The sequence below is a fragment of the Syngnathoides biaculeatus genome, chromosome 4, assembly GCF_019802595.1.
Source record: "Syngnathoides biaculeatus isolate LvHL_M chromosome 4, ASM1980259v1, whole genome shotgun sequence".
Classification (NCBI taxonomy): domain Eukaryota; kingdom Metazoa; phylum Chordata; class Actinopteri; order Syngnathiformes; family Syngnathidae; genus Syngnathoides; species Syngnathoides biaculeatus.
The window spans coordinates 15712801-15724815 of NC_084643.1; the positions used below are offsets into that span (position 1 = coordinate 15712801).

Below are 12015 nucleotides of genomic sequence, written 5' to 3' on the forward strand. Positions count from 1 at the left end.
TTCCAGTAGATGTTCATCCTCATTGTACTTTATAGCTGTTCCACTGAGTGGAACAGACGGCTTTGTGCTGATTTATCTTCAATACGTTCAGATGGTCGTAAAATCGGCCACAAGCCTTAATCCACCATTTGCATTTATTTAAATTACGCTTTGGGGTGGGAAAGCGCAACAGGTATGCTCCCAGTAATCTCTCTGGATAGTGCTTGTCTCCATTACACGTTGAAAAAATGTAAAATGTATATAAAAAATGAAAAATGTATGGCTTGGAAGGCCAGTATGTGTGTGTATGTATGTGGGTACCAGAAAGTTTAAAATATGTCACCAGTACAGTATTTACGCTTTGCATACTTGAGACAAAAATTAAAACAGTACTAGTGTCTAGTTAAAAAATAACAATAAAAGAATAACATTTGTATTGCAGTATGTAATTATCTTCTGGTGGAGGCGCTAGTGGTGTAGCTGAGTTTTTTTTTACCTTTGAGGAGTTGTTTTTTTTTGTGTGTGTATGTGGGTACCAAAATGTTTAATATATGTAAACAGTACAGTACATATTTATACTTTGCATATTTGAGACAAACATTTTCAACAGTACAAGTGTCTAGTTAAAGCTTTACTTATTAAAACCTTGTGCTGCACATTAACATATTTACATTCCTTACTAGGAGAATCTTCTGCTGGAGTTGCTGACGGTGTAATTGAGGTTTTTATCTTTGAGAAAAACATGGTGTTGTCTTTGCTTTTTCTTCTGGTTCAAAATTCCCCTGTACAAAGTCATGACCTCGTTTAACACAATTGCTAAACTCGACAGCTTGTACAATAATGTCATCATTGTCTTTAACAAATTCTTCCTCCACATGATGATGAGCAGCATCGTTGTCGACGAAGGAAGCTTCACCATACAGAGGCAAGCTTCTGAGGCCGGAACGCTTTTGAAAAACCAACGTTTGCTTGCCAAAAAGCCTTGTCCTCGAGGAGGTGAATCCATCCTTGCATCAGCACTTTCTTCAGCCACTTCATCATCGTTTTTGAGGTGTTTTTCTGCATTCCCCTATCCACATAGCTAACACAGCCTCCATTTGAACAATTATCTTATTTTGCAGAGTCACCACACATTTTACTTCCTTATTAAAAGTTACTGAAGTGGTTTGACAGATTTTATGTAGTGCACCACGGATTCATTTGCGCCATAATGCAGTGCCACAAAAGCATAACTTCTGCCTCCTTGGATCATGTCCAAAAGTTTAACTTTTTAGCAGATTGTTATCATCTTCCTTTTCCTCCTCCTCTTGATTGCTTTGGAGGAAGCTTTCACATTAGCACTGCGTTTTGGCGTAAGGAAAGAAAAGGGTGGGACGGAAGTTGCTGGGTCAGGCTTTGATGATCCGCAGCCAATCAACTCACAAGGTAAATACACACATCCGCTCATTGGTCAATGTCGTGCCGGGGGACCAATCATGTGCCTTGTATCAATGCATCTTCCTGCAATATGCCAATATGGTTGCATTTTTCTCAGGGTGGTCCTCTGAAGCCACAAAATTTGAAGCACGAAGTAGCGAGGGAATCCTGTATCTTCATACATCCACCCATATATTTTCTTACCCGCTTATCCTTTATATGGGTTGTGGGAGTGCTGGAGCCTATCCCAGCTATCAACAGGCAGGAGACAGGGTACACTCTGAACTAGTTGCCAGCCAAACATAAGGGACATGGAGACAGACAAAAATCCCACTCACAATCACACCTAGGGGCAATTTAGAGTCTCAAATTAATGCATGTTTTGGGGATGTGGGAGGAAACCGGAGTGCTCGGAGAAAACCCATACAGGCACGGGGAGAACATGCAAACTCCACACAGGCAGGGCCTGTGAACCCTTGTCGTTAGAACTGTGAGCCCAATCCTTTACAGCTGTTCCACCATGCTCCCTTCATATTATTAAATTAGTAGTTGTCCTCTCTCCTGCCTACTTCAAGGTTATAGACAACATAGTTTATTATGCAGTTTATCCACATTAGAAGAAGGGTGCTTAAAGGTCAAGGGTGACATATAGCTGCTCTGGTTTAATTTCCCATTATTATTAACAACTAAGTTTGTAGTTTAGGCTGAAAATATTTATGCTTCTTTCCACAAGACAAGTAATTCTTTCCATTATAGAAAGACCTGGTGGTTTTCTCTTGTGCTGATTGCAAAATTGCTATTTTTTTCAGTCTTGGGTTTTCAATTTTCATTATTTTGTCTTGACAAACATGTATGCTCCACTTGACTGAACATTTTTAAGTCCCACCTTGGAGCATTTCACTCGTGATGAAATGTAAACAGTCTCAAGGTTTAAATACACATCAATTTACAACACCATGACCAGGTCTTTACTAACCCATCCTTTTGATGCATTGACATATGAGAGCAAGTTCTATGCTATTAAGACAACATTGACTGCTTGGAGGAGGGATTGGGTTTAATCACAAAAAACAGGTTCAATGAGTCTTCATATTTCTACCTGCACACCAACCTGCCTAAAACCAGCTCCACTCTTTCTTGTAAAATAGCCTGGGCTCAGTTGCTCATGTTTTCTTGTTTCCTTAAAGCAGGAGGATGAGCTACCTCTCTCTGCATTTTGTTTGAATGTGAAAAGCTTTTTATACTGTATGTGATTTAGTGTGGTCTGGTCATTAGCATTCACATTGCTGGTGGAGGAAGTTGCTGAGCTACTGAGAGAGTGAGCATGTGGTATTGTTGGGTGGAGCAGCGTGGAAAGGGTCAGGCAGTAGATGGGCCGGAGGATCCGGAAAGGCTTGTCCACTGCAGCGGGTGGTTAGTTCAAGCTAGAGGGGAGCCTATAGGGCATAGTGTCAAGGGAGTCTTGTAGACTTTAGAAGGTGAAACACTGGATGCTTCTCATTATGAGCCCCTGGCCAGGCCACTGGAGGGAATGAACGAAGAGAACCTACTGATTGGTAAGAGAATTTATCAGTTATAAGAATTTAATGACAGTTCACACATTCATAAAATGCCCCATATTGAATGTAAGGAAATAGTAAACAAGCTTTCCTACCTGCTAAAGAATAGGCTAGCCAATTAGCTCTCTTTCCACAGTCCGGAATATGCAGAATGCCACATGACTAAACCCGGTAAATGGGATAGCAGACTTTGTTTTTAACATATGCTAATAAGCACAGGTTTGATTACCTGATTTTGATGATGATGATGATGATGATTTTCTGTAATTTGTTTTTCTTTATGTACTGTCATATTTAGAAGGTCTGTGTTGACATCTTCTGTCAAAATAAGACAATAGAGATGTTGAAATTTCCCATGGTTGCTTTCATATGGTCTTTGACATTCATCTCAACTACAAGGATGTGCTTAGGTATTGTACCATAATTTCTTGAGTATAATGCGTCCTGAGGTACAATGCTCATCCCCAAAGATGACCTAAAAAAATCAGCAAAACCCTTCTACCAAGGAACAATGCACACCACCAATTTGCTGCAATCCGTATGCTCAAAATATTAGGAATTATCTCTAGTTCTATTTTGCTAGGTTTGTACTTTTATTGTTTGTACTTGTATTGTTTTTCAAAAAATCATCTGTACAACAATCATTAATATTAATCTTTGGGAATGTACTGAAGCAGTGGTAATATATATCTTGGGACAGGCCACAGGACACGCTTGTCCTGGTCCCTGCAATTGTTAGAACAAAATCCCTCAAACAACTCAAATAAATGCTCAACGATGGCATACAATTTTATTAATACTGTTGATAACACATATTAGTCTTAAATAATCAAGCTATTTAACACTGTTTAACTTGAACATTTTTTCCATTACATATATAACTTATATAAACTTCACTATGCATAAAACATTTGTGCATAGTGAAGTTTACCCACTACATTACACATCCTTGGCCAAGACTTCACAAGAAGCATCTGACTCATCTCCAATGTGAAAAATATCCATTGTAGCTACCGTTGTGCATCACTGTCAAACTCATCATTGATGACTTGGTCCAGTTCTGGTGCCTCCTGCATTCATGAACAGTGATCCCATCTTCCTGCCACAGCATGTCATTCTCAATCCAGGGGTGCTCAATGCGTCGATCACAATCGCAGTTTCCGTCGATCGGGACGGCGTGAAGAGAAAAAAAAAGAAAAAAACATCAGCTGTAATTTTTTTCTCACTTTAGTTCATCGCGTGTCGTGCAAACAACGACAGTACAGGAAAACACGCTGTCAGTGAGTTGCCCTTCTATTTTAAGCTCTCGCTTAAGATATCTTAACGAACGTGAGTGTGGATGCTGCAGTAAAGAAGCCAAAAACCTATCACTTTCATGTGAATGTGAGGTGGACTTTTTTTCACGATGTCATTTACGAAGTGCCTTTGCCTCATCTGCCAGTGGAGTGAAATGTGGAATGGCGTCTTCGAACTGTCTATGGAAAATACGACACCGACATCCCGCTGAAAAGCAAGCTGAAAATGAGAAAAGTGAACCAACTAAAATCCCAACTGGCAGCACAGCAGTCACTTTTCACACAACAACAGCGAAAGCCGCCACCATCGTTTCCGGGTTCGTCACATCACACATAGAAGAGGCATAGCTGACTCGTTGTTCTGATCTTTTAAAAATAAAGCGCGAATATTATCTTAAATAAAATCTCTGCAGCTGGAAAGGAGTACAGTTACACGGCGATGTGAAGCCATGGCTGATGTGTGGAAGGACATCACAGAGTGTGAGTGTTTCTCACTGCAGTTGGATAAATCTACTGACGTGAGTGGCATAGCCCAGGTGTGCATTTTCATTCGTATGGTGTTTAGTGATCATCAACGTGAACTCAGATAGTTACAAAAATGCTTAAAGTTAATTATATTGTGTAATATTGGCGCATGCTGTTATGCAAGGCACACAAACATACATTTACACATAAAGAATCCTCAATATACTTTAAAATGAATATGTTTTGCATTTTTGTAGTGGATGGATCATTGTGTGTGTCATCTTTGGTCAATCTATTTCATCATTGGTCATTCTATAAAAAATCCACACAGGCACAGGGAGAACATGGCAATTCCACACAGGGGCAGGATTTGAACCCCAGTCCTCAGAAGGGTGAGGTCAACGCTCTCGCCAGTTGCACCACTGTGCTGGCTTGTTTACATTTAGACTAACAAAAATAACTGGTTTCATGTATCATAGTGATTGGCTAGCAACCAGTTCAAGGTGTACCCCACCTCCTGTCAGAAGATAGGTGGGATAGGCTCAAGCCCTTGCATGATAAGTTAATGTTGGTGTGTTTTGTCAGCTTGAACCTGTGTTTATGCTTGGACATGCACTTTGGTCCTCTCCACAACTGCTCGAGGCATGGATGAGGGGAGGGGAGGCTAATTTTGGTGGGGAAAAGGCGGGGTGAAGGGGTTGTATTGTAGGACAGCAGTGAAAATAGGACTATCAGTTCCACTCAGATAACCCCTAGCTGTCATTGGACCTCAAGCCAAGCCGCGACCCCAGGGCTTGAACTCTGTGGTCATGTGATCAGGCAGTAAAGTGACCAGTGGTGTTACTTGGCTCCAACTGTGGTCAGAAAGGAGCAGGCTGTCGAGGAAAGAGGTTGCTGGGGGAGCATATACAGGGCAAGGGGGGGGGGAAGCTATGAAGCAATTCTTCAGTAGGCTCTATGTTTGAATGGGTTCCAGGCAACCTGGGAGAAGCATGAAATGGATACATGGGAAGGTAAGTGAGGCTATCATTGCAAGCTAATTTCATTCACTAGGCCAAGATTTAACTATTCATATGTGAATGACAAATATATCTGAAAGTAGGGAGTCTATTTTTAGTGACCAAAATGGTTTTATTGCCAGTAAAGTTCTACTTAAGCCTATTCTGTGAAAGACCAATGATTTGATTAAATAAAAAACAACATATGGCATCAAAGCTCAATTACGTTAGATTGAAATCAATCATCTTGGCCCATTTGAATCTTGATATGTAAAATAAAATCAAAAGTCGTTTTGCCAACATTTTTTTAAGCACAAATAAGAAGGTACAGAGAGATTTCAGCTTTCAACACTTTCATCCATGAAGCTCTTCAAGTGATTTGTTGGATTTGTGAATTAGTGGGTATCAAATGTAATGAATTTAACATTGTGCTGTTTTTGATAAGTGGCTACAACATTGCACAGTCAGCATTTTTGATTGTTACTGTACTTGCTAGTTAACATTCGGCATTAAGAGAGTCAATCTTCCTTTGGCATTTTGCTTGTTTCGGGCATTTCACAATCAAAGCTTTTTTTTTTCAGTAACATAGCCTTACTTGAAAATGTTAACAATGTTAATTTACTTTTTTTTAAAAAAATTATTTAACTCTTTGCATTGAATTGAAGTGTTTATTTTAATTTAATGATAAAATAGTGAGTAGAATTGCTACTAGACTTCCTAAACAGAGATGTGACTGACGAGGGCCACACCTGAAGCTAAATTGTTGTATCGCAAGAAATTTGGAATGTTAGATGACATAAACCACATTGTGAATTAAAAAAAACAAAACATTTTTCCCGTTCACTCAAATTAGTTTGAAACATTGATTATCAGCAAAAGTAAAATAGTACCTATTATTGTAAAGTACAATTTAGTCCTCATTTTGATATTTTCTTTTAAACTTCTGGCATAGCATGTGGAGGAACCATTCTACTGTATTCATCCCCTCCCCCAGGTTAATCCTCAAGCTAGCAGCCATGTCGGTTGTGCTCCAGCTAAGACAGGGTTAATGCTAAATTTCAACATGTTGCTTTACCTTTAAATCCTCTAGTCGGCTTTGATCGTTGAGAAGTTGTTTATTCCCAATGTTTAAGAAAAAAGTAAAATACAAAATGAAAAATGGGACATAAATGGAAGTATGGAAGGTTGTTTATCTGATGCAGATTCAGGCGACAGGAGTAGTGAGATCAATAGTAACAGTGGGGGAGGTCAGGGACTCAGTAATACTCAACTATAAATAGCAGATGACAGAAGCTGCTCATTCACCCTACTTACTCATTTTCCCAATTTCACTGAAACTGATCCATCAGACAAGCCAATGCCTTATCAAACCAAACCATCAAGTCAATCATGTTGCAGACCTTTGTCTTTAAGGGTGTGTTATTTCAAGTGGACTGAACCCTTCCCCCAGTGCACGACTACACAAACACACACGCGCACACACAAACACGCACACACACTGATTAATTTCCAATATGCTACATCACTTCGTTTCCCCACAAATAATGCAACACATTTTAGAGTTAATCACAGAAATAGCTAAACTGTGTTTATGTTGATGAAGGGTCCCACCAACAGTAGAGAGATCCACATTCTTCTGGCAATGATGTAATTTTAATCAATATCACTGTAAAATGCAAGTCATGTCTCATGTCAATGTCTGCTGAGGACTCTCAATTTCCTGACTTATATATCATATATAAATATAAAGGCAATCAATAGTAATGGCAGTGATACGTGCTTTCACATCTTTCATGTTTTTCTTGAAAAAAAGTCATCCTGTTTGGCCCCCCTCACCCCCACAAATGCCATCAAGAAATACTAAACTTAAAAATATACTTACTACTGAATAAACTGCATAATGCTTAATGACTAAATGATTAACATACTCCTGTCCTAAGGTTCGAATATCTGCATAAGTTTGGGTAAATGTTTAGTTATTTTTAAATAAATGTATGTACTGTATTTATCAGCAGCATTTTTGTATTAATTAATTAAGATTTGATGACAGTAACAAATTGATTGGAATATTGTGATTGCAGGTTATTCACAGTTTCGAGAAACACATCCCAATACAAAAAGCCCAGCACATTTAAAGATTAAAAATTATTACAAAATCTGTAAAGATGCAAACAAAGATGAGCCTGATTCCCATGTGGCTACATTCACATATGATTAATATGAAGCCTCTGCTTAGTATAGTAATAATGCTAATTATTTAGCCTTTAAGCCTGGGTGTATATTATCAAGACGGCTATGTCAACAGGTCACAATTGTTTCTTTGGAAGTGCCCAATCTACAACTGCATGCACATAACTTAGAAGATTAACATCACAGTGTGGCTTGCCAGGAATTCGGGATCTTAGTCCCAGAGGGTCTTCAGATGCCTGTAACCTCTGTGAATGTTTGATGTGTGTCCATGTCTGCACATACCAGTTATAGTCCAAAACGTTTTCTGCACTCCCAGCGTTCTTCATCCACAGTGTTTAGAGATAAGTAAAGGAGATGACCATACATGTGGAAAACTAGGAAATGAGTAGGCTTGGAAAGAGGGGGTGTGGCTCAAGCGGAAAAGTACAGCAGGCTCCTCCAACCCCCGCTCCCTGGCTCAGCTGGGCACGATTGTGATGGAAAGCATGAAACAAAACCCGAAGACAGAAACCCTTTAGCAGCAGTCCTTGTTGCTCTTTCAGCCCCTCAAAAGGCTGCTTTACGTGATGCACCGGCCTTTGTGTGCTCACGGTGTGGACAATAGAGAGATTTGGCCACCATACTTGATGACGCTTAGAGCTTGAGGCTGAAGAAATCTGAAGGCTCCTTCGCATATGAGAGCATAACGATGCATCAGCAATTACCGTTTTTTTGCCTGATAGAAGCCAAAAATTTAGTCTAAGCCATGTTCCTCTGAAATAGCCCACCACTGAACTACATAAGAGGAAGTAGCCCTGACGGTCTATATGACAAGTAATGTATGTCATCAGGCTGACAGTAAACAAGATGAAACACTGTGAGGAGGGGTGGGAGGTGGGGTGGGTTGTGTCGATTAATCTGTCACATCACTTTAAAATGCTCAACTTCCACTTCCTGCTTTGTGCAACATTTTGGAATGAAACCCAGGCTGACCTCTTGGAAACAATGGAGCCTTTAATGGGGTTTTAGGGTGGTCTCTCTTTCTCTCTCTCTCTCTCTCTCTCTCTCTCTCTCTCTCTCTCTCTCTCTCTCTAAACTGATTAAATCTATATTACATTATGGTTACAAGACTTATACATAAGTCACTTCACAACTAAATTTGTCAAAGAAAAATAATTACAAACAACTGCAGCTAGCAGATATACAGGGAAGAAAATTAGTATTTGAACCCCCTGCTATATTGCAAGTTCTCCAATTTAGAAATCATGGTGGGGTGTGATATTTTCATTGTAGGTGCATGTCCATTGTGAGGGAGAGAATCTTAAAAGATAAATCCAGAAATCACAATGCATGATGGGTGTTCAAATAATTATTTGCAGTTGTATCACACAACTAAATCGTTAAAAGAATCATACATAGTGATTTCGGGATTTTGCTTTTTGGATTATCTCAGTCACAGTGGACATGCACCATGCACAATGAAAATATCACACCCCTCCATGATTTCCAAGTGGGAGAACGTGCAATATAGCAGGGGGTTCAAATACTCATTTTCTTCACTGTATATTCAATTCTTTAAGACAAGGACATAATTCCTGTTTAAAGCTGTTGTCTTTTATCAGTAAATACAGTATAAGAGTCATTTTCATATAAATTCATTAGTAATGATAGGGACAGCCCCACAAAAAAAGTTTTTTTATGCCATATTGGTTTTAAATGGTGAACTGACTCCCATGCTGAAACATTTGTATCTATATTCAAAAGGTTATTGATGAAGTAAAATTTCATGGCAAAAGCAATCCTTATTGACAGCGCAAATGGTGGTTGCCCATTGAAATACACTATTTTTTTTTATAATCGTAGAGGCAAAAATGCATTACTGTAAACATAAACAACTTCATGACAATCATGAATGCCACAATTTACACATTGCTCGTCAAATTCTAGAGATGCACGTGCACAAATGATCCTAACTATTCATTAAACACATCACAGACTTGTCTTTAAACAATTGTAATAATGGTAAAAACCTACAGTGGGGAAAAAGAGTATTTAATCAGTCACCAATTGTGCAAGTAGTCCCACTTAAAAAGATGAGAAGGGCTGTACAATATTTTAAAGTGGCACTAAGGCTAAAAAAATGTCATGCAAATTCAATACATCGCAGACAAGAGTAGTCTTAACAAGCCTCTCAAATTTGAATTAATGAAAAAAAATAAAATCAGGCTTCAAACCTTTCGTAATAAGCGGCACCTCTTAGCTTTCATACTCTGTAGGCGTGTTGAATGGAGGCACCGAAAGGAATCAAACGCCTAGTGGTGATAGCATATACGATGTAAAATCACATTAGGAGGCTCAACTTCAAAATTTAACGGTTAAAGTGGTCTATAATCATAAAAATAAGAACAGAGTCAACTTACCCTTGTTGTTGGTGACACCTGACAATAGCAGCATAGTAGGAGGAAGCCCAGGTAGTCGGCACTGCCCCGTTCACTAGTTACCCATGAACCCTTATTGTCTCTGGCTAAAGTTTACAAAACTACTGGTCGTAAAATGCGCAATGCAGACTCTGTTGTTGTTGATATTTGGGTTGCCATCTTCAGAAAGGCCATCAATCGATCTTTTTTTGGCCATTTTTTATATTTTTTCTGAGGGGGTCTTAAATAATGTTACTCAGCTGTTCTGATAATTCTAGTGAAAATGCATTTTCAGGAGTAGCTATTGTCAGCTTGCTAACTGCATGCTGGAATGGTAAATGGACCTTGTTGGTAGTGTTATTTGGTTCACAAATGTTTCATTCAGAAGAGCAAATCTTTTTAGTGAACTGAAATGAATCAGTTTATGAAATGATTTGTTCATTTAGCTTGGTTGCCACCATGAAGTAAACGAGTCAGCAGGGAGTGGAAATGGAACTGCTAAAGCATTCTGTCACGAATGACCAATGAGTAGCCAGTGTGCAGGCGGGGTCGAGACTTCATTAAACATACTGCAATAGTATTTGTGATTTACCGGGGTTGTCACTCACTTTAGCAAATGACCAATGAGGAGCCAACGTAAGGCAGCGCTGTGCTAGTGGGGCTTAAGTGAACCTAGTGATTTGTTCGGTGAACTGGTTTACTCAGGAACTGAAGAGTGATTTGTTCAGTGAACTTTTTCGTTTGTGATCCGCTAAGGAGTGATGTAGTAGTACGATGAGTGATTCGTGTGCACAATGAATGATGTGTTACCCAGTGAATGTATTCATTAGAGATTTTTAAGCAAGTCCTGATGTCCTCGCATGAATTGCTTTCACTAGCACATGTTTCGTCAAGCTAACGGCTAATTTTGAGTCAGTCAACCTCGTGAAAAAACCACACATTTAAAAGACAAATTTTGATACTAATTAATACTATATATTTTGCTATTAATAAATTATTATACACCAAGATATAATTCCCTCTGTCCCTTGTGTGATTATTCAAGATTTTAATATCATAGAATTATTATTACCTTTTATTAATAATAATAATACACTTAACTTTTCTAAGGCTTCTCAAACACTCAAAGATGTTTTGCACTAATTAGATGATAACAGTAGGTTGAGTGAGAAGGAAGCCCAGATGGTAGATGCTGGAGTCAGCAATACTGTCCACCGCAGTAGAATGCCGAAAAGTTATGCCGGTGGCTTCACATCAGGGCACAAGGAAGGATGGTCAGTAGTAGTAGTCAGTAGATGGTAGCTCAGTTCTCTGGATGCACACTCATGCCTCGCAACAGAAGCCAGGTGTTCAAGAGCTTGCTGAGAGAGAAAGTGGATGGATGGTCATTTTCCAAGCCACTTATCATCACAAGAGTCACATTAGTGCTAGAGCCTATCCTAGTTATCTTCGGGCAGGAGGCAGGGTACACCCTCAACTAGTTGCAGCCAATCGCAGGGCACATAGAAACAAACAACCATTCACATTGACAATCACACCTAAGGGGAATTTAAAGTCTCCAATGAATGCAGGTTTTAGGAATTTGGGAGGAAACCAGAGTGCCCGGAGAAAACCCACGCAGGCACGGGGGTACATGCAAACACCACAGAGGCGTGGCCGCGGTTTTCTGCCATCTGTGAATAGTGTTAATGGTTTAGTTTTACCTTCGCTTCAATCG

At 39.4% G+C, this 12015-nt stretch overlaps 1 protein-coding gene and 1 long non-coding RNA gene across 7 annotated transcripts in view; one reads left to right on the top strand and one right to left on the bottom strand.

Annotated features, from left to right (window-relative positions):
• Positions 1–599: 599 nt before the first annotated feature.
• On the bottom strand, positions 600–8578 carry LOC133499194 (uncharacterized). 2 transcript variants are annotated; one of them, XR_009794584.1, is made up of 3 exons: positions 8185–8578; positions 3969–4086; positions 600–3269 (listed from the first exon to the last, which is right to left on the bottom strand). It is a non-coding gene; the product is annotated as an uncharacterized LOC133499194 (long non-coding RNA). The 2 variants fall into 2 exon arrangements; XR_009794583.1 differs by having other exon boundaries at positions 600–3272.
• LOC133499192 (nuclear receptor subfamily 6 group A member 1-A-like) overlaps positions 3970–12015 on the top strand; it is an 81775-nt gene continuing 73729 nt past the window's right edge. For 2 of the 5 annotated variants that reach the window (XM_061816873.1, XM_061816875.1), the window contains exon 1: positions 3970–5106. In XM_061816873.1, the coding sequence (XP_061672857.1) occupies positions 4884–5106 (223 nt within the window). In that variant the 5' untranslated portion in view covers positions 3970–4883. Of the gene's footprint in view, positions 5728–12015 lie in introns of all 5 variants that reach the window. The other 3 variants (XM_061816877.1, XM_061816878.1, XM_061816876.1) reach the window with 3 other exon arrangements.